At 49.9% G+C, this 21,067-nt stretch overlaps 8 protein-coding genes across 8 annotated transcripts; 4 read left to right on the plus strand and 4 right to left on the minus strand.

Annotated features, from left to right (window-relative positions):
* Nucleotides 1-2,646: 2,646 nt before the first annotated feature.
* HOO65_050106 (glycoside hydrolase family 51 protein) lies at nucleotides 2,647-4,410 on the plus strand (the record flags this gene model as incomplete). Its single annotated transcript, XM_071003298.1, has 4 exons — nucleotides 2,647-2,756; nucleotides 2,822-3,016; nucleotides 3,092-3,219; nucleotides 3,323-4,410. 4 exons carry the CDS (start codon nucleotides 2,647-2,649, stop codon nucleotides 4,408-4,410), a joined length of 1,521 nt encoding a protein of 506 aa, XP_070858165.1.
* Nucleotides 4,411-6,305: 1,895 nt separating this feature from the next.
* On the plus strand, nucleotides 6,306-9,278 carry HOO65_050107 (uncharacterized protein; the record flags this gene model as incomplete). Its single annotated transcript, XM_071003164.1, has 5 exons — nucleotides 6,306-6,558; nucleotides 6,650-6,939; nucleotides 7,005-7,752; nucleotides 7,814-7,983; nucleotides 8,052-9,278. The coding sequence occupies 5 exons, from the start codon at nucleotides 6,306-6,308 to the stop codon at nucleotides 9,276-9,278; spliced, it is 2,688 nt and encodes an 895-aa protein (XP_070858166.1).
* Nucleotides 9,279-9,372: 94 nt separating this feature from the next.
* HOO65_050108 (protein kinase) lies at nucleotides 9,373-11,101 on the minus strand (the record flags this gene model as incomplete). Its single annotated transcript, XM_071003303.1, has 4 exons — nucleotides 9,373-9,566; nucleotides 9,792-9,960; nucleotides 10,046-10,706; nucleotides 10,791-11,101. 4 exons carry the CDS (start codon nucleotides 11,099-11,101, stop codon nucleotides 9,373-9,375), a joined length of 1,335 nt encoding a protein of 444 aa, XP_070858167.1.
* A 719-nt stretch (nucleotides 11,102-11,820) lies between these two features.
* Nucleotides 11,821-14,173, minus strand: HOO65_050109 (V-type proton ATPase subunit B; the record flags this gene model as incomplete). Its single annotated transcript, XM_071003214.1, has 7 exons — nucleotides 11,821-12,610; nucleotides 12,703-13,028; nucleotides 13,157-13,318; nucleotides 13,388-13,423; nucleotides 13,634-13,653; nucleotides 13,826-13,910; nucleotides 14,081-14,173. The coding sequence occupies 7 exons, from the start codon at nucleotides 14,171-14,173 to the stop codon at nucleotides 11,821-11,823; spliced, it is 1,512 nt and encodes a 503-aa protein (XP_070858168.1).
* A 640-nt stretch (nucleotides 14,174-14,813) lies between these two features.
* HOO65_050110 (Hydroxymethylglutaryl-CoA lyase) lies at nucleotides 14,814-15,659 on the minus strand (the record flags this gene model as incomplete). Its single annotated transcript, XM_071000782.1, has 1 exon — nucleotides 14,814-15,659. One exon carries the CDS (start codon nucleotides 15,657-15,659, stop codon nucleotides 14,814-14,816), a length of 846 nt encoding a protein of 281 aa, XP_070858169.1.
* Nucleotides 15,660-16,554: 895 nt separating this feature from the next.
* HOO65_050111 (Diphthamide biosynthesis protein 1) lies at nucleotides 16,555-17,993 on the plus strand (the record flags this gene model as incomplete). The annotated part of the gene is made up of 2 exons (XM_071003368.1): nucleotides 16,555-16,764; nucleotides 16,905-17,993. The coding sequence occupies 2 exons, from the start codon at nucleotides 16,555-16,557 to the stop codon at nucleotides 17,991-17,993; spliced, it is 1,299 nt and encodes a 432-aa protein (XP_070858170.1).
* Nucleotides 17,994-18,158: 165 nt separating this feature from the next.
* Nucleotides 18,159-18,605, minus strand: HOO65_050112 (uncharacterized protein; the record flags this gene model as incomplete). The annotated part of the gene is made up of 1 exon (XM_071000783.1): nucleotides 18,159-18,605. The coding sequence occupies one exon, from the start codon at nucleotides 18,603-18,605 to the stop codon at nucleotides 18,159-18,161; it is 447 nt and encodes a 148-aa protein (XP_070858171.1).
* A 390-nt stretch (nucleotides 18,606-18,995) lies between these two features.
* HOO65_050113 (40S ribosomal protein eS6) lies at nucleotides 18,996-20,568 on the plus strand (the record flags this gene model as incomplete). The annotated part of the gene is made up of 5 exons (XM_071003339.1): nucleotides 18,996-19,001; nucleotides 19,129-19,215; nucleotides 19,312-19,674; nucleotides 20,304-20,311; nucleotides 20,370-20,568. 5 exons carry the CDS (start codon nucleotides 18,996-18,998, stop codon nucleotides 20,566-20,568), a joined length of 663 nt encoding a protein of 220 aa, XP_070858172.1.
* Nucleotides 20,569-21,067: the final 499 nt, after the last annotated feature.

Here is a 21,067-nt window from a genome sequence, read left to right on the forward strand (position 1 = left end):
GAAGAAAAGAAGGCAAGAATGAAAACCAGAAACGGGCCTGAGGGCAAGTGATCAACGCCGAGGGATCACAAGCTTGCTTGTAAGTAGAATATACAAGAAAGCAGATCGGAGGACAGTATATGTGACCAAGAAATTGTCCTAGGGATGGATCTAGAACAGATGATTGAGTCTGGAATAGAAGGGAAAAAAAAAAGAAGGGGAAGATGAGATCGGAACAGTGCCGTTATATATGTTTGTCTCGGAGGGCGGGCGCGATGTGCTATTAACTAGCTACTTCAAGTCGACACCCATGTCCGCAGGCCTGTCGGCTCAGCGCAAGTGTAAGTCAAGTCACGTCAAGTCAAATGTAATACAGCTAGGGCGTACGTCAGATGAACGGACCCTAGAACTAGCAACGCAAAAAAGGCACCAGGTAGGATAGAAGCGACAAGGCGGGAGTAGATGCGGGTGGTTGGTGGGCGTAGATAGGAGGGGAACAGTAGTAGAAGCGGCAGAATCAACCAAAACTAACTGCTTAGCACAACAAGAAAAGAAAGGGGAGAGAACGAGCCAAAGTTTGACCAGCGAAAATAGAGAGAAGGGAAGAGACAACAAGCTACCTTTCTGTTGCCCTACCCTACCCCCTGCTCCTTCGTTGCTTCTTCTAGGCCATTTTTCTCACTATGGCTGGGGCTGGCTGCACCCACTCTCGCGGCTGTTTTTCTCGTTCTGGAACTCCCGCATGATACGATCCTATGCGGTGGGGAGGGAGGAGAGGAGAAAGAGGATGGGAATCCTCCTCCACACGCAAAATCTGGGGAAGGCAGTCCTGAAGCAAAAGCAGGCAGGAGAGAGGAGAAGGGCGGGTTGGCCAGTGGAGGGGCCCCCAGAAACATGGGGCTAACAGCAAGGATTCCCCAACTTTTCTCTTGACTAGCTCTCCCCTGTCCTCTCGTGATTGTCCGTCCAATTTCATGCCTCTATTTCACCTTAGCTAGCCTGTTTCCTTGTGTTCTTTTTCGCGGGGGAGAAGACAAAAAGACAAATATATGGGCAAGGCTTTTGTGGCCGCGGATAATGGTGAGACAGGGGGCGACCGTGTTAGTTGTCCATTACCTCAGGTTTATTAGTTAGTTTAGCTTATTTTATCGTTTGTTGCCATTTGCAAAATGCGGTCTCTTTCGTCTATTGCTCTGTCGAGCCGCTCTTAGTCTTGACTTGCGCGCATCTGGAAAGGAAAAGAATCACATACATAAAAACACACGTATGTTAAAGGCAGGAGCCGGTGTCGCTTAAAACTCGGCCGCCTACAACTTTCTAGCAATAGCCTTTTTCGCACATCCAACCGTCCCAGAAGTCGGGGCAGTTGCTTTTGCTTTTCACCAAAGCAATTAGCAATTACCACCATACATCATCAAAGGCAAGTGGGGGGAAGGAAGGCGGGAGGGGGCGTCTTGTGGCTGGTTAGTAGTGCATTAAAGCCAGGCTATGGCGGAGTCACCCAGTCAGTCACTGCTCTTTACTCCTCACCCCCAGCTCTTCATCCAGCGTCATCGCGAATGTCAATGGTTTCGGCAATAACGCTGGGCTTTTCCGACAACGCATCTCACGATCGGTAGCAACCCCAGGCCTGCTCATCGTCATCGTCCCAGCTACGTCGTAGCCGCTCACTCGGCCAAGCAAGCCCTCGTGAACCACCCATCACATGAGAGAGAAAAATATATATCAAATAGGAACGGCAAAAGAAAAGCCAGGGAAGGTGCAAACAGATCAAAACGCAGTTGCACGATCATCTGTTCTCTCGACTCGACTGCCTACCTGTCTGTATCCGTGTCTTAAGCTTAAGTCGAGAAAAAGTGAGGGTAAGAGCCATCCTAACGCCAAGACCTCTTTTTTTTCTCTCATTCTTTCCCTCCCCGCCTTTGCATCCCTGCCATAACAGGGAAAGAACGACTTACAGGCCGCCCGCCAAATACCCGCACCAATCAGAAGCCATAACTATATCGAAGGCTTTGTGAAGGGGGGGTCGCTGTTTTCTCTCTCTTGCTAAATGTAGCTTGAATTGCCTTTTCTTTCTCCTTTTCCCTGGCCAGAACCCTAGCGCAGAATCTCCCCTTGCTATTTTCTTTCAAGCTTTTATGACAGGATGTTTAGACGCACCATTCAAAATGTGGAGTATCGGGGAGGGGGTGTCGAGACTAGAGGCTTATAAGCGCTCTAATAAATGCACTTCGCCTTGCTCCCAGAGCCGAACGATGAATAGGAACGAGAGGAGTTGAGCATTATCCCTTTGCGGCTGCTGGCCCTGAGCACACTGTGAAGGCCCTAGGACGCAAAAGGGAGGGAGGGAGGAGGCCAGTATCCATAGATGCATGCATGCTCACATGACGTGAGGCTGGCCTGGCCTGGGCAGGCGGCTGCCAGCCCAAGATTGCACTTGCACTGCACTGCAGATAGATAACGTGTGCATGCGGCTCTAAGGGACAAGTGGCGGGTTAGTGTGTACTCCTCCTCTATACAAGAAGTTGAGGACAGCCAACATCTCAAGTCGGCCTATTTTCTATTCTGTTGTGTCCAGCCCTTATTTCCATTCTTCTTTTGTTCTGTGCATTCGCATTTCCCTATTGCAACCCTTGCTAATACTCTGTGGCGATATTTGCAACAATCATGTCTGCCTCTTTTTCCCGCATCGCTGACGATGAGCCAGCCACCATTTCCATTTCCGCAGATCATGTGACAGCCACAATAAACGACAACATCTATGGCGGCTTCACGGAGTGAGTTTCAGGCTGCATTAACACTCACTCACTAGTTATGTGAGCAGGCCACTAACATTCTGTAGACACATGGGCCGCTGTATTTACGGCGGCATTTACGACCCGGGGAACCCGCTGTCAGATGAAAATGGCTTCCGCAAGGATGTTATTGAAGCTATGAAAGAACTCAACGTGCCAGTTGTGAGATACCCCGGAGGCAACTTCGTTGCCACATACCATTGGCTTGATGGTGTGGGCCCTAAGGAAAAGAGACCTAAGAGGTGAGTTGCATGTGTCTTCTCGCAGTGCAAAGCCCTCCTTAAACTAATAATGTTTCCATCCTGCTTGCATTCAAGACCCGAATTAGCCTGGCTTGGTACCGAGACCAATGAGTTTGGCACTGATGAGTTCCTCAAGTGGTGCGAGATTGTAGGCACTGAGCCGTACTTTGCATTGAACTTTGGCACTGGCACGCTGGACGAAGGTAAGTCTTCAAGTCGCTGGGTGCGTCTCGTTGATAAACGCGCTATGCCTCTCTATCTCTGGCCATCTCTTCCGTTTTCTCATACTAACTATCACGTCAACAGCCCTTGCCTGGGTCGAGTACTGCAACTCTGATGGTGACACGTACTACGCTAATCTCCGTCGCAAAAACGGCCGCGATAAGCCGTGGAATGTCAAATACTGGGCTCTTGGGAATGAAATGTGGGGTCCTTGGCAGATCTCGCAGATGACTAAAGAGCAATACGCCCACCAAGCTTGGCAGTGGGCCAAGGCTCTCAAGCTGCTGGACCCATCCTTGAAGCTAATCCTATGCGGCGAGACAGGCTTGTCATCGTGGGACACGCACGTGCTCAAACAATGCATTAAGTGGGAGCCACATGCTCTTGCTGGCAACCAGGGAAAGGCCCTTGTTGACATGCACAGCATCCACATCTACACAGCCTCAGCCCAGCATTTGCCCAACGTTACGGCTCCGCTATCTGCTGAGCGCGCCATCCAAATCACGGCAGCGCTGATTGATCTAGCGCGTATCGAGAATAATGTGCCACCAACAGTGCCGCGAGCTACTATTTGCTTCGACGAATGGAACGTCTGGGACCCTGTACGGGCGCCGGGTGAACAGGGCGGTGAAGAGGCGTACACACTTTCGGACGCGCTTGCTGTGGCAGTTTGGCTGAACGTCTTTATTCGGCAGGCGCGCCACATTGGCATGGCAAATATTGCACAGAGCGTCAATGTCATCTCGCCATTGATGACCACACCCACCGGCTTAGACAAGCAGCCCAGTTGGTGGCCCCTCCTGCTTTTCAGCAAATACATGCGAGGCAGCACGGTAGCCGTAAATCTACGCTGCGGTGCGTACGATGGGCCGACTGAGCCCGCATGGATACAGACTACCATGGATATGCCGTGGCTAGATGTCAGCGCGGCCAAAAACGACGATGGCACAATGAACTTGGCCGTAGTAAATATCCATGAGACCAAGGCGTTGAGCGTGGCTCTGTCGGGGATTGAGAAGAATGTGGAAGTCGCAGTTCATCATGTTCTAGCTAAGCCAGGACTCGGGGTGAAGACTCGAGATGTAGAGGTTTCAGAAAGCAAGATCAAGTGGACACAAGAGAAGTTCGAGTTCCCTGCAGCTTCTTTTACACTCCTGCGCTGGAAGTCTTGAATTAGGAATGGTCATGTCTATTATCCGAAGAGGAATAAAGAGAAATGGAAGCCATGATACATACTACATATACCTTATTATATTAATTCATGTTCCGGGGAAAACAAGCCTATAGAGCTTACTTGGCGCAGGCTTCAATTTCTTGAAAGTGATAATAGCGACGTAGGCCATAGTCTAGAATTTGCTCTGGAGGTGGTTCTGGCCAATATCAGCGTAGTTATCTGCAAGTCACAATCTCATTAATATAACTACCTATTTCCATGTCACCGTTTTTGCTTCCATTATGATTACCGTCATCGCTTGGCCCTAAACTTTTGTGGTTTCGCGCCTGCAGTTAACTTACCCACTGGTAACATGGCACAACCCAGGTAGGGAAAGCCTATGCTTTAAAAGGGGTCATAGCAAAACCCCATCGCTTGTGTGAATAATCTAGCCCAATCAAGCAGAAAACACGGCTATGTCGAAGACTGAACCCGCCATAGAGACCATCGATCTCCAGAGTCCTCTTCAAACACAGACTCTCGTGAGTTTTTATTTCTCGTCATGATCCTCAGTTGGCGGCTCAAGGTCGAGGCAAGCCCCAGCTCGCTAGTCACAGCGACTTCGTCCGACACAAACCTTCCATCTTCACAACTCCCAGAACCTCAGGGCCCAAGGTAGCCACACGCCAGCATGGCCACGAAAGGCTCTACTAGGCGGGAGGAAAGAACCACACACGGCATGTTTCCGGATTACAAACATCTCAATAGCACATCGCTTACCAGCATGCAGAAAGATTGTAAATGAAATTCCAGTATGGCCAACTTTTTGGGAAATTCCTGGTTTCAAACCAAGACCGGCGAGGCCGTCAAGGGGGGCCACCTACTGGGCAAGAATTCTCTGAGGTCTTCGTCCGCGGACACGCAAGGCAGGGAGAGGGGAGCTAGAATCGCAGATATAGAGAAAATTTGGCGAAACCGAAAGGCCACGGTTTGGAAATTTGTTACTCTAGACTTTTGTTCCGGTAAGGGTTACAAAGTATCGCTCGAAGGTAGACCGGGAAAAGGGAAAAGAGGAACACCCCATGTAGCCATGGTATCACGTGATTGCCGCTCACGGCTAGGGCGGTCCCTGCACACCTGACTTTGTCCCACCCCCACTCTGACTCCACTTTGTCTGTCCCACAGCTTTAAAACGCAAAAATCAAGCTTTAGGACCCACTTTAGACAACATCTCTCGCTTCCAGTCAGAAGTCCCCACATAAGCCCCATAAAACATTCCGTGGCTCCTTTAGGGTACCGAAAGTACATCGAAGTGTAGATAACTTGCTTGGGAGACATGGTAAAATAGGACCCCCACCAGACTGCAGTAGCTTTTCATCCGATGTTTGTTCCTACATGTCTAGACAAGAAAATCTGAGAGTAGAGAAGTATCGAGACCATAAGTATGAATCCACACGTGACGGCAACCATCAACTGGTGCTGTTAATGGCTGGGCGACAACCTCACTGCTGATGCGAAGCCCTAGATTTACTCATAGCCAAAGAATGAATATATGCATTGCTGCTCAGGGGTGAAGCGGGGCTTCTGCTTTCATCCCCTTCTTTTTTGTACTTCTTCACCATCATCATCATCGCCGCCACCATCACCACTTCGCCGTCTGGCTCGTCTACCTTCAAAGCAGCAACGGCTGTTGTCTTCATCTCATCATATCCGTTATCTAGTCAAGCAAACTCATTGCAATCTGCATTTTTGTTTTCACCATAGCCTTCCAACCTAGTTTTGTCCCTCATTTGAGCCAGTCGAGTGTCCAGGCTTACTTGATTTCATATCGTTGCCCTCCTATTATACGCCGAAAAAGTCCCATAGTCATCTCAATTTCATCTTTGCTCCGATTCTAGCACCCGATTTTCAAAAATGTCATTTGCGCGCGTTTCTTCCTTTTCGCCTCTTTCATCTCCTCCTGCCCCTTCCTTTGACGATGCGTTTGCCAACGTACTTAACACCCAGAATAGCCTCACTTATGACGCAGCTTTTGAAGAAGAATTTCTAGCTGCCCCTCTGGTGAGCGAGCAGTCCAGCACTATCGGATCCCTGGAGGGTAGTGATCTGGAAGACCTCCCGATTGATCCAAGCCTTCTGGCACTAGTGGACTTGGAAGGCAACCAGGGTAAGCAATTCGGTCCCCTTGTCCAAACAAGTCTTTTGTTGCAATATACTACAGAGAGCTGACTCATCAGAAGCTGCTACTAATACTACAGCTACATCAGCAGAACCCCTGCCATCTTTCGCCCCGTTATTGCCCGTTTCAAATGGCCCGGGGTTTGGCCTGGGGATCCGGTCCGAGTATGTCAGCCTAGAGGCTGTCATTGCCTTTAACGACAGCATGCAGGGGCTCGAGGCAAGCTCCTCTAGCCGCGGGATGATGCATGAGCCAATGTTTGGCCCGGGACGCCACACTGCCCTCGTAGGTGATATTCCGGCGAAAATGGCAGTTCCGGCTACGGATATGGGCGAAGTGTTGGCAGATTCTGGTATATTTGTAGGCACGGTAAGGGTCCCTTTTTATTTTGATTCGAATGCTGAAAAGGAAAAAATTAAATCTAACAAAAACAGGCTAACCACCAAGCCTCTGAGGGATCTACCTTTCAACCTCATTTTCTTTGGAACGGTGACACGAGTCTAGCCCACAATAGTTACCAGTCTCCTCGATCGGACTTTGGGCCAGAGCCGGCAGCCTCGAATCTTGAGCTTATGCACGAGCATCAAAATGGGGGATTGCAGGCATCTCCGACCATATATCCAGCCCTGGACTCGCAGCAGACCACGTCTGCTTGCTGTTCTGAACCCGACGGCCAATTCTCGTTTGTGCCTGTCATGTTTCCTCCGCCACCTACGGCCGAGTCATCCCCTTCCACAACACCTCCACGGACTTCATCAGCTTCATGTGCTCGCAAAGCACGCAGCGGCGCTCGCGGTCGTATGCATGCAGCTAATACTGCCCGGGCTTGCGGCTCTCCAGCTGCGTCTTTAGCGCCCACAGCCTCCCCATCTCCTTCACCATCTGTAGCCAATGGGCAGACACCTACAAATGGAGCCCTCCGTCGCTCCAAGATCTCTGATCCGTCAGTCCAAGCTTTCTATGCGGTTACAGGAAACAGCAAAAAGGACCAGGTGGCACCGTCCACGCGTAAAGAGACACCAGAAGTCATGAACCAACTAGCACGTAACAAGACCCGCAATATGACCCGCACTCTGGCGCAGAAGGCAGTGGAAAACGCGGCCCGGTCACGTGTGGCTGCAGAAATGAGGGTAGCTGAGACCGAGGTTTCTAAGGCAGAGGAAGAGAACACGGAGAAGAATGGTAAGTAATTGAGTATGCATAAAGGAAGCGCAATAATGACACTGACATTTCCCTGCTCTAGTATCTATTCTCACTCTATCTTGCTTCGAGGGAAGCAAGATTTCAGGGGGTGAGATGAGCTTCAACAATGGCAAGGAGTTATCCGAGATCCACGATCTGGAGATCGACCTTTTGGCGCTTAAGCGGGAAGCTTGGACTAGCCAGTTCCCCAAAGACGAAACAAACTCAGAGGTAGGATTCCTAGAGCTTAACAGCTTCCTACTAGAATGCTTTGTCCTAACAGTTCTACCAACATATAGCCTGATGAACCAATCTTCCATGCTCCCGAGAATCCATACATGGCCATGACTGAGGGTGATGCCACTATCCGTAGCGCTACTCAGACCATAGCCGGGCTCTCATCGTGGGAAGGTCCTGTCGCATTTGCTGCCAACCAGCCAAAAGCTGATCCTCGCCGCACGAAACTCGAGATCAACACGGAACGCGCTATGGAGTCGTCGTTCGAAGATCATGGGCTACGTCTGGACAGGAGCCAGGACTTCCCACGCCTCGGCACTCCACTGTCGTTCGTCAAGCTTGAAGAAGATAACGGCCACGCTCTACATCGTGAAGCACAGCAAGATGTAGTTGAGCGCCGCCGCGAGCAACGCGCTAGGGGAAATAGATACTGGGCTCGTGGTGCCAACCGCGGTACTAATGCCTCGTCAACTCCCGCTTCTTCGGGACAGGTTACGCCTGTTCCTTTTGAAAACCATACTCCACTTTCTTTGTCGCCTCTCCCTCCTTCCACGCCGTTGGCCTTTGTCGAGGAGGCCTTTCCCGTGCCTGCAGCCGGGCTTTCGTCTGCTTCTGATTCTGCTTCTTCCTCTGCTTTTTCCAAAACTAGCCGTCTAGATCCTTCCAAGCCTCACAAGTCTAAGCCAGGCTTATCTCCAATGGTGCTCAAGTTTCTTGAACTTGAAGATGATGATTGGATGGTCCAGTTCGTCAAGGAGATCCGAAAAGGACGGCCGGTGCAAAACTACGGCGTGGAATGGCAGGAATGGGAAGAGGTTATGTTTCCACAGGCCAACACCGTCAAGCCACCTCGCAAACCTAGACTAAGCACACAGCTCAAGGAGGCCCAGCAGCAACAAGAGCAACAAAAACAGCAGGAAAAACCAAAGAAGACGCGTGCAGCCAAGGCACCTAAGGCCCCCTGGGGAAACTCTCGTAAGCGCCGTGGCGGCTCACAGCTTGGGGCTAGCGGCCGGTCAAAGCGCACACGTCTTAGTGAAGACAGCAGCGAAAAGGAGGACCACGAGATGACGGATGAGGGAAGCCAAGGCTTGCTTCAAGCCCCTACTCCTATCGACCCAGCGCTGATGATGGTTGAGATGGACTTTTCCTCGCCACCAGCTGCGAAATCTTCACCACAAGGACGCAAAAGCCGTGGTCAGAATAAGGGTGGGCGGGGAAGCCGAGGTGGTAGGAGAGGGCGGGGTCGTGGCCGAGGTCGCGGGGCTACTACTGCTGCTGCTTTCTAAGCGTTATCCTCCAAGCACACCAGCCATCGGCTACCAGCTTTTTTTGAGTTCACTGAGGTAAAGAAGGATACCATGGGCTCTGTGCAAGTTTCGTCTATTGTGTGGTTAAAAGCCATGGGTGTTGGAGTAGCTCCCGAGCAGGCTGGCGGTTCTCTGGCAGCCATTGCAACGTAGCACGAATGAAGTCGAGGAAGTCATTTCGCTCAGTGGAAGCAGAGCCATATCTGCATTCTAGGTTTTGCAGACTAACGGGAGGCACTTCGGCTTCATTTTGTGCGATCCAAGAGCCTAGCATGAAATCAAAGAGCAGGGTTTGTGTGTCAGTAGTCAGTTTCTGGTCTCTGCGTGCGGATGATTATTCTTTTTTTCTTTCCTCTTCGATTTTCTCCCTTCTCCTTCTCTTCTTTTGGCCTTCATTTGTTTTTTTTCTTTTGCCTTATTTTATTCTTTTTTTTTGGCTTCTTCCCTCCTCCTTGTCTTGGAACAATGCCTGAGTTTGGGTTCAATACTAACCGTCGGTATCAAAACACTGTGCTGTTGCCATGCTGCGATGCAGAAACGACTCTGGCGGGTTCCCAAGCAGAGCTACCATCCGTGCCGAATGACGGAAGGCATTGTGGCCACCACCACTAATATCAACGACGTCTCGAAACAGCCGCTCTCCTTGTATGAGCTCCCAGACCTAGAGTTACACAGTAAGACAAGCAAATGCTAATAGTTAGCCACGGTAAACAAATATTTACATACTCGAGATCACAGCAACTCACCAGTCCGCTTACGTTCCACATATCTGCCCCCGTCCCCCACTCCATGTCAAATACCACTTCTGGTGCCCGAAACACGACAGGCTGCACGTGGCGACATGGCTGCTGTACAAGCCCGATTCTCGCATCGCCGAAATCACACAGCATTGGCGTGCCTGCGCCCATCCCAGCATCAGGCGGCCTAAAGGCTCTACTTCGATATATAAGACCCCCTTCCGGGCTTTTACGGCACATACTTGGGCTTGTTTCTTCCTGGTGCACAAAGTCGTTGAGCATTCCACCGTCCTCAATCGTCAGCATGAGGTTATCCGTCTTGAGATCGGTATGCACCACACCTGCCTCGTCATGTAAAAACGCCAGTGCCAACAACAGGCCGCGTATCAGCCGCTTGGCATCGGCGAGTCGAAGCACGCCATGTGGGTGTTGCCGTGCCCTCTCCCGCATTGTGGCATACATGGGGCGGAACACTAGCGCATGGTGGCTTCCACTAGTGCCATCCAAACTAAAATCATCGTGCAGCGTGCGGATTAGATGCTTGCCCGGGTGCGTAGATTGCGCAGTAACAGCGGCAATATGGCGGTAGACAGCGCGTTCCCGGAAGGCCGATGCCTGTGGCTGGTGGCCTAGACAGGTAGAAACTTTAACAGTCCTGAAGCTGTGGGAGCTGCAGCCAGTAAGTAAGTAATTTGAGCCGAGCGTTGTCGCAATTAATCTTGTCGCAGGAAGAACTAAAGCTAGTATGACTCACCGGAGGTCGCGGCACAGCCAGTTAGTTGAGTGTGCACCATAGCCCAGCTTTCCCACCACTTCGTAACGATCGGCAAAGACCTGTCCAATCTTCACGGGATAATATTGTTCGCTTTCATACAGCGGCAGTGTCTCTTCTTCCATAGGGTGTTGCAGCAACATGTCGTGTAAATAGCCGTAGGCACGTAGTGTCGATGGCACACGAAGGGATAGTGAGATTCGAGATCTAAAAGCACGCCCAACTGCTTCATTACCCCATTGCATACCCACACCCGCCAATGACCGGCCGTGCCACCGCAGAATGCGATCCATGGTGATGATTCTCTCGTGTATGTACTTTACCTAATTTAGTATGCGGACCACTTGTTTCGCAGGTTCCTCTAGCCAAAAGAACGGAATAGTACAACCAAACAAGGCACGCTGAACAATGCAGGTGGTAAGTGCAAATGAGTGAAATCAATCTCAGTGTCAAATTCAAAAATGGATAATCCAGGAGATCAGTCTCTTGGAATGCTCTCCTTCTAGCAGATAGCCCGCCTGAACTTAACTACACTTAGCCACAGAGCGGCAAAAACAAAACAAAAAAAAAAAAAGAAGCAAATGATGCGCACAAATCAAAGGCGTCATCAGACCACCCCCAAAACAGTACTTTCCCTTTGTGGGCTGATAACGAGACATGAACGCTTGTTTTGCCGTTTTTTTTTTATCTTTTTTATCTTCCTATCTTTTCTTCTATCGGCCTCTCTTCTTTAAAGTTACACCGTGAATAAACACTCAAAAGGACGTTCCACCGTCAAATTTATATTGATAAACTTCATCTTTGATAATATGAGAAAAAAAGGGACAGAAAACACAAACCATGAAAGGCAAACAAACGCGCACAACTCGAATGAAACAACAGCAGCAGCAGCAAAAAAAAAGGGAAAAAGCAGCTTAGAGCCTGGCTGGGATCTTGCATGAGACTGCACCTGGAGAGAAGTTATTGAGTCGCGATTTTATTCCCATTCCCTTCTCCTCTCCCCGCCGGCACTTCAAGCATCAATCAGCGGCTCCTCCTCTTGGGCTGTCTGCTTTGCCTTGGCCTTTGCCTTGGCTTCCTTGGATGCCCGCTGGTAGTATTCATTGAGCACCTTGGCAGGAATACGATTGAGCAGCTCCTTGGGGAAGATGCGCAGCAGACTCCATGCCAAGTCCAGCGACTCGTAAATGGTGCGCGACTCGTACGGGCCCTGGCTAATGAACTGGCGCTCGAACTTTTCCAAGAACTCCAGCGACAACTTGTCCTCGGCCGACAGCGCTTCCTCACCAACGACAGCCTTCATAGCAGCCGCATCACGACCGATGGCGTACTTGGCATACAGTTGGTTGGACACATCACCATGATCCTTGCGCGTCATGCCCTCGCCAATGGCAGATTTCATCAGACGCGACAGAGACGGAAGCACGTTGATGGGTGGGTAGATACCACGGTTGTACAAGCTTCTGTCAACAAAGATCTGGCCCTCGGTAATGTAGCCAGTCAAATCAGGAATAGGGTGAGTGATATCATCGTTGGGCATCGTCAGGATAGGCACCTGGGTAATCGAACCGTTACGGCCAGCCACACGACCAGCACGTTCGTAAATTGTTGACAAGTCCGTGTACATGTAACCAGGGTAACCACGGCGACCGGGCACCTCTTCACGGGCGGCCGAGACTTCTCTCAGCGCATCGCAGTAGGCCGACAGATCAGTCAGGATGACCAGTACGTGCTTCTCAAGCTGGTAGGCGTAGTACTCGGCAGTAGTTAGGGCAAGACGGGGGGTGATGATACGCTCGATGCTAACAGATTAAGGTAACGGAGTTAGCTTCAGGGTGCCTTCTTTGCTTCTTTTTCCCCTGTGCATTATCTTTGTCTCTTCATGGTTACTTACGTAGGGTCGTTGGCCAGGTTGAGGAACAGCGTCACACGCTCCAGAGAGCCATTCTCCTCGAAATCGCGCGTGAAGAAGCGCGCCGTTTCCAGATTGACACCCATGGCACCAAACACAATGCTGAAGTTTTCTTCGTGGCCATCATGCACACCCTTGTTGGTGACGCCCTTTTGCTGCACCAGGCCGGCCTGACGGCAAATTTGGGCGGCAATTTCGTTGTGGGGTAGACCAGAGGCCGAGAAAATAGGAATCTTCTGGCCACGGGCAATCGAGTTCATGGTGTCAATGGCCGAAATACCAGTGGAGATCATTTCCTCGGGGTATTCCTAGGCAGCGAGAAAAGAGGCAAGATGTTAGCAGACAGCGTTTAAGGCTATGGGTAGTAGCTTTAAAGACGATATAAAAGGTTTAATAAAGAGCGAAATGTCCATCTCGACATCGCATCGTTACTTACTCTTGAGTATGGGTTAATGGGGGATCCGTTAATGTCAAGGTACTCCTCAGCAAGGACCTTGGGACCCTTATCAATGGCACGACCCGAGCCGTCAAAGATACGGCCCAGCATATCTTCCGAGACACCAAGCTTCAAGCTTTCACCAGTGAAGCGAACTTTGGTCTGCGAACATTTCCATTGTTAGCTGCATTGTAAAGTGGTGTGTTGTGGGCAGGACAAAAAAAGACGCACCTTCTTCACATCAATGCCAGACGTGCCTTCAAACACCTGTGTGAGTACAGAGTCCCCAGTTAGCATTTCTCCCACAATTGAGTGCATTAGAAACCAAAGGTAATAATGCGTTCACCGCCATCTCCACCAGTAGGATCTCGAGTCTACTTCGATCCGCCAATGGCTGAGAATAAAGCCGCAGCACAGTTTGGTTTATATGGGATCCGTGTATGATTCAGAGTTTGTCGAAATATCGAAAAAGCATACCTGGACAACGGCGCGATCGCCTGTCGGAGAGATAATTGTTAGCTCGGGTTCAACCTATTGTTTTTCCCCCTCACACGCGGCGGGGTTATCGCTCAGTCTGACGGGCTGGTGGTAAATTTCGCAATCGCATTATGCACACAAGAGTCCAAGCCCAACATCACACCGCACCTCAGTCCGCATAAGAACACATACCTCTGGCCTCCAAAACCTGACCGGTGCGCTCTGAGCCATCGGGCAAAGTCAGTTGCACGATTTCGTTGTAGCGCGGGAATTTGACCTGTGTATATATGTCAGTTACGTAGGCGTTGTAGCAGACGGACAAATCTCCGGCGCTCATGAATTAACCAAGGCCACATAGCAATTGACAACTGAGATATTGTTCTCGTTCTCAGGCCGCTGTTTGCCTAGGTTATGCTGGCGGCAGTTAGATTGTTGGATGTTGCGTACATTTTCAAGAATAACTAGAGGACCGTTGACACCACCAACAGTGTTGTAGGTGATTCTAGGCGCAATCGAGTAAGAAGGTACTCTAGGATCCATGGCGGGCGGTAGATGAGAGACTAATGAGGGAATGAAGATAGATAGGAGATGCAATCAACAGGACAAGAAGCCAGAGAGCCGGGCAGTAATGCTAATTGCTAGAAGGCAATAAGTCGAGCGAAGATAGAGCGGCGGCCTGCAATTTGATGTAGCAACAAATCAAAAGACCAATATACAAGGGACAAGAGACAAGAGGCAGACGAGAGACAGAGACAAGAAGAGAGAAGAGAGCTTTGCCTTGCTTTCTGCGTGGTGCTTTCGTCACGCACCAAAAAAGACCAGAAAGGTAGCAGATAGAGAGACAGCGAGGGAAGGATGCAGACCCACTTAAAGGCTGGAGCTCTTTAAGCCACCCACTGACTCCACTTTTCTTCTGCCTCTAGCTGGCCTTGGCCATACCCGACCTTCTTCGCTGCCGCCGTTTATCGCGCATTTTCCTTTGGCTGGGGCGTCTTCAAGCGGGTCATCACGTGACATCATCAGGGAACAAAGCGATGGGAAGCGTTCTAATCAAGCTAAAGTACACAGACACAGGGCACACAGGTCATCGATACAGTGACTAAACTTTGCTAACAAGGCTGACAAGGAAGAAATCAACACACGCATACACACACAAGCACAAAGAACTCATTCAGCCTTCTCACTTCCGCATCGCCCCCTCCCCTTCCCCCCGCCGTCTGCGCTCTCCTAGCACAGCCTTACCCACCGTGCTCTCATTGGCCTTCCCCAGCTTGCCCATGATCCAAGCTCCGATATCAGCCACCGCCTCCAAATCTACACCCGTTTCTAGCCCCACACTATCCAAGAAATACACCATGTTCTCTGTAGCAACATTGCCTGTAGCTCCGGGGCTGTATGGACACCCGCCCAGCCCGCCTACGCTGGAATCAAACTTGCGGATCCCGTGTTCCAGCGCAATCGCCGTATTGACTAATGCTTGGCCGCGCGTATCGTGAAAGTGCATAGCAAGGTCCTCATTGCGGATACCGGCCGCAGTCATTGCCTGCAGTAGCTCGCGCGTGCGTGGAGCCGTGCCCATGCCCGTTGTGTCGCCCAGTGAAATCTCGTCTGCTCCCATTTCCAGTAAATCGCGTGCAATCTCCGCAACAGCGACCGGCTTAACATCGTAGCCTGTAAACGGGCAACCAAGGACGACCGAAATATATGCCCGCACGCGCAGACCTACAGCCTTAGCTTCGGCAATGACCTCACTAAACTTAGATAGTGACGTAGCAATATCCATGTTAAGGTTTCTCTGAGAAAACGCCTCGCTGGCTGCCGCAAATATGGCTATCTCGATTTCAGGCGTCGCCGTGTTCTCTGATGGTTCCAATTGCGTGCAAAACTTGCCCTTATTTCGACCAAGAATCGCGCTCATATCTTGCATGCCCCGCATATTGGGGACTAAAAACGAATAGCACACAGGATCAGGGCTCAGCACTTTGCCCTCAAGAATGCCCTCGAGCAGGTCGTTTGATTCTGCCATCTGTCACAATTGTTAGCCAAGTCCTATACACAATCTACTCTTTCTATAGGCCTGATACACGTGCCTGGGGAACCCATTTCGGCGAAACAAACGACCCGGCTTCTATGGTAGAAAGGCCAGCTTCCCCTAGACGCCGTAAAAGCTCCAACTTAGTTTCCATAGAAATGCTTTGTTTCTCATTTTGAAGACCATCTCTAGGTCCAACTTCGATAATCTTCACGCCTCGGTCCGAGCTACCAGCCGAAGAAGCTGTAGCAAACGTTCGACGACACAACAAAGGTGCTCTAGCTGTAGCATACGAGCATTTCAGAAGCTTCGAGAGTGGCGACAGTCTCATGATGACATGCGGTCGTCGTGTTTTATTCGCGTTATTGCCTATTTAAAATTCGGTATATGGTAACGAATTATCGGAGTAGAAATATACTCAGGGCATGGAGAGAATCAGTTGCGTTAGTTTCCCCAGATTTACTTGGCAGCCCCAAATGATCGATGTTCATGACGTTTAACGTGAGCAGCTGTGGAGAATAAAAGCACCAGATCCCATTTCGCTACTTGCAAGACCCCTGTACATAATATTTTCTCCAACTAACCCTACCATGCGATAGACCCTAATACTGTTCACAATGATATGCTCAACATTGTAGATATGTGCAAATGATTAACCGCCCGTTGCTCCCAATGATTCTAACCTGTTTATTAATGATACCGGCTGACCAAATTCCAAGGTCTCATAATTTTTATTACTATTTCCAATGAGGTCATCGCCCCGCGGGGCAACGCCTTGCTTGAAGTAGCCCCACTATCAACTTAAGTTTTAAGTTTTATTATCACTAACCCACAAGCGAACAAAAAACAACTGACGCACATTACGGAGACTCCAACAAATTGAGAAACCATGGAAGCCGATCGCGCTGAGACTGACATTGGTATTGCTGCCGATATTGAGGCTTTGAGCCTGGCGCAGGAGACGGCCAATGATGCGCCTATGACCCAAACAGAAACTCCTACTAAGCAGCCAAAGAAGAGATTTGTTGGCCGGCGAGCAGCCACTGAGGCACAGGCAAATGGCGCCGTCTCAACATCTACAGAAGTTGGAGGCAAGTCGGTCCCATTACCTCCGTATATTACCATCGCGTTAATTGCTCGATAGACGACTTCCATTTCTAACGCTATTCATACCATTTAGCCGCTAAGACCCGTAGACCACCCCGCCTCCTCAATCAAGTTCCACCCGAAATCTTACAGAACAAGGCCTTGAACGATGCTATCGCGCTTCTTCCCTCCAACTATAGCTTTGAGATCCATAAGACCGTTCATCGCATACACACGCTAAATGCTAAAAAGGTCGCCTTGCAGTTTCCCGAGGGTCTGCTCCTGTTCGCTACCACAATCTCCGATATACTGACTGAGTTCTGCCCCGGAATCGAGACGCTAATTATGGGCGACGTGACGTATGGCGCATGCTGTATCGACGATTACACAGCGAGGGCTCTAGGCTGCGATTTGCTGGTGCACTATGCCCATAGCTGCCTGGTGCCAGTTGATGTCACCAAGATTAAGACGCTCTACGTGTTTGTGGACATCACTATTGATACTTCGCACTTCGTTGAGAGCCTCAAGCGTAACTTTGTCTCAGGCAAAACTATTGCCCTGGTAGGCACCATCCAGTTTAACGCTACTATACATGGTGTGCGTGCATCTTTGGAAAAGGAAGGCTTCAGCGTTGTTGTCCCACAAATTGCACCCCTCAGCAAGGGTGAGATTTTGGGTTGCACATCTCCCCACATGAAGCAGGAAGACAATGTCGACATGATCTTGTATCTAGGCGACGGCCGCTTTCATCTAGAGAGCATGATGATTCATAACCCTACTATTCCGGCCTACCGATATGATCCATACTCGCGAAAGTTGACCCGTGAAGTATATGAACATACTGAGATGCAGGGCTTGAGACGGGCCGCCATTAAAGAGGCAAAGGTTGCCCGCAAGTGGGGCCTCATTCTAGGGTCACTGGGACGTCAAGGTAACCCTCACACCATGGCCAAGATTGAGAGACGTCTCACCGAACGCGGTATCCCCTTTGTCAACCTTCTTCTTAGCGAAATTTTCCCTGGGAAACTGGCCATGATGAATGATGTCGAGTGTTGGGTGCAAGTCGCATGCCCGCGACTGAGTATTGATTGGGGCTATGCATTCCCTAAGCCTTTGCTGTCACCATACGAGGCTTTGATTGCTCTTGAAGAACTGGAGGACTGGGGGTCAGGACCGTACCCCATGGATTTCTATGCGCGCGATGGTCTTGCCCGCGCAAAGCCAATGACTTTGGCTGCCTGAAAGGATGCAACTCGAAATAGTAGGGAGAAAAATAGAAGAGAGACGGCTTGCCTGGCAAAATCTTGTGGTACGACTGACACAATCAAATTTGAATAAAATACAACGCCATACACCTCATCCATGCCATCCATATATCTTGCTCTGTATTCCCTGAAACTGAATGTATTAGGAACTCACAGGCTCTGGTCGGTGTGGGAAGACAATTTTGTATTTGATAATCTCGACGATGTCCAAAACTTCTTCAGTCTGTGGGGAATCATTGCTGAAACGTCGTTTTCGCACAATGGCCACTGGTTGCGGTAGCTTCTTGACCTCTCCTAGCAAGCGTTGATGACCTCCAACAAACATATACACGGTTTTCATCCATGCCATGCTACCCTCCTCATGGATGCTAGGGTTGTAGTTTGGGAATGTAATATGCCCGATATCGAGGGTGTCGGTGACATCTTGCTCATCATGTAGCTTTGCCGAGAGCTCGTCCGTGTGTGTTATTGTGCCTTGCAACTCGATGATGGCTAGGCCAGAGGGTGTTTGAATGGTTGTCGGGAGTGGGTTTGAGCAGCTTGACCGGCTCTTTTCCGGGGGATAGATCTTGATAGATTTGGAATCCATCTGAAATGAACTGTGCTCTTGATCACAAGGCTGATGGATGGTTAAGCTTTCCATTAAAGCTTCGTCGCGGCAATCACCAACGCTCATGTTGTACAGGGATCCACAACAAAAACAAACGCCACATTTGAGCGATAAAGCGCCTCAAATTTGGATAAGTCGGATGAGTGCCACACATAGTATGGCTCTAACAGTTTCGGCCCACTAAAAAAATCTAACCAACTTTTTCATTGGGTAAAAAGTCAGCCCTAGTGGGTCACACCATGACAACGGTCAATTTTGTGTGAATTCATTCGATACCTTGTCTAGAATATTGTCAAATTTGTTACAACTGATGATCCCTTTCGTTTCTTCAATTTTCAACGACAAGCTGTACATTCAGACACCGACAAGATGAAGGTATGGGACTCTGCCACATGAGGAAATTAACACTTGCAAATGTCTTGAAGCCATTCACTGAATGGTCAGCAAGAATTTCGAGACATTTCAAAAAGTTTTCACTGCTAACGTATCGTTATCCATGTAGCTGAACATCTCCTACCCTGCCAACGGCTCTCAGAAGCTCATCGAGATCGATGATGAGCTGAAGATTGCTCCCTTCATCGAGAAGCGCGTATGTGACTCCTGCCCACACCACCGACTGCCGACGCAATAAAAAGGCTCGAGGCAAATTAATAAGCCTTATGCTAACATATCGACACTCCGATAGATGGGCGCTGAGGTCCCCGCTGACAGCCTTGGCCCTGAGTTCAAGGGCTACATTGTCCGCATTACCGGTGGTAACGACAAGCAGGGTTTCCCCATGAAGCAGGGTGTTATGAAGCCCAACCGTGTCCGTCTTCTGCTTTCCGACGGTCACTCTTGCTACCGCCCCCGCCGTACTGGTGAGCGCAAGCGCAAGTCTGTCCGTGGTTGCATTGTCGGCAACGATCTGTCCGTCATGGCTCTGTCCATTGTCAAGCAGGGCGAGCAGGAGATCCCCGGTCTGACCGATGTCGTCCACCCCAAGCGCCTGGGTCCCAAGCGTGCTAGCAAGATCCGCCGCTTCTTCAGCCTCTCCAAGGATGACGATGTACGTGTTGCTTCCCTAGTCCTAGCGACTAATAGCATTCATGTATGCCTTTTATCTCGTCATCGCCTGCCCAGACTTGCACAGGAGGATTTCTTGCAGCCTGGGTAGAGTGTGAGAAGACCGCTGGCTCAGATTTCCTACCTCTTGTCACCTTAGTTACTCTGCTATAAGTCGAGTTAACGGGTGTATTGGAGCGGGCTAGCCGTGGTTGGTTGCCATCTTTTCTTTTCCTTCGTGAGCTGTCCCTGATTCATTTATCTCGCTGTTGGCAGTTGCTTGCCTGCAGGGCCTGATGATCCACTCCGATGCTGTCTTTACCACAAGTGGCAGAACGTCGAAGCGGTATCTAACCGGCCATCTAGCTGGAAATATTGAAACTCTTTCCAGGTAGTAGTTGCAGTTTGCTTGTATCTTGGATAAAGCAAAATTGCAGCATGAGAGGTGGTCAAGTCAAGCTAAAGTGATGAAGACGAGCATGAATGATGCACCAGCCCCCGCAATCCCGTTAACCAATCAGATCCAAGCAAGAAGGAAGATATCTGGGTCACGGTAATAAAAGACATACAGTGAATGTTTTACTAGTTGCTAACCAACAGGTTCTACTTGATACTAATAACCCCCATTTATAGGTTCGCAAGTACGTCATTCGCCGTGAGGTCACCCCCAAGGGTGAGGGCAAGAAGCCCTACACCAAGGCCCCCCAAGATCCAGCGTCTGGTTACCCCCCAGCGCCTGCAGCACAAGCGCCACCGCATGGCCCTCAAGCGCCGCCAGTCCGAGAAGGTCAAGGACGAGGCCAACGAGTACGCCCAGCTGCTGGCCAAGCGCGTTGCCGAGACCAAGGCCCAGAAGGCCGATCTGCGCAAGCGCCGTGCCTCTTCCATGCACAAATAAGCGGGGAGAACAAAGAGCAGGAAACAGACGGCTTGGCTTCGCTTTGGTGTTGTTGCTTCCTCGAAAACAAAAATAAAAACCTCTTTCTTGTTGCACAAAAAAGGAACCAGACCCTCGTATAATGAATGTATGTATGACTTTATATAAAGAATATCCTTTTTCTGTTTAACGGAAAGAAGAGTCTTTTTTTTGAGTGTGTGAAGGAAGTAAACTTCGCAGAAATGTAGCATGAATGCGAAGAGGCATAGCGTCCAGGCGAACGGGTAACTTGGAAGGTTCGGCGGACGAGTGAATAGATGAGCCGCAGCGAGGAGAACTTTCCCACAAGGGTCAAAGAGGCGGATCAACGTAATTGAATCTGATCACTTGGATCATCTTAGATGCTTGAAAACAATACATGGGCAAGTAAGTTGAAGACTTCATGATGAAAGCCTACAAAAGCACTTGAAATTGGAGTTAAGGGTAAAAAAAATGCCAATTCAAACTAAGTCAAAATTAA

Source organism: Ceratocystis lukuohia (genome assembly GCF_044167205.1).
Source record: "Ceratocystis lukuohia strain C4212 chromosome Unknown Supercontig5_pilon, whole genome shotgun sequence".
Lineage (NCBI taxonomy): Eukaryota > Fungi > Ascomycota > Sordariomycetes > Microascales > Ceratocystidaceae > Ceratocystis > Ceratocystis lukuohia.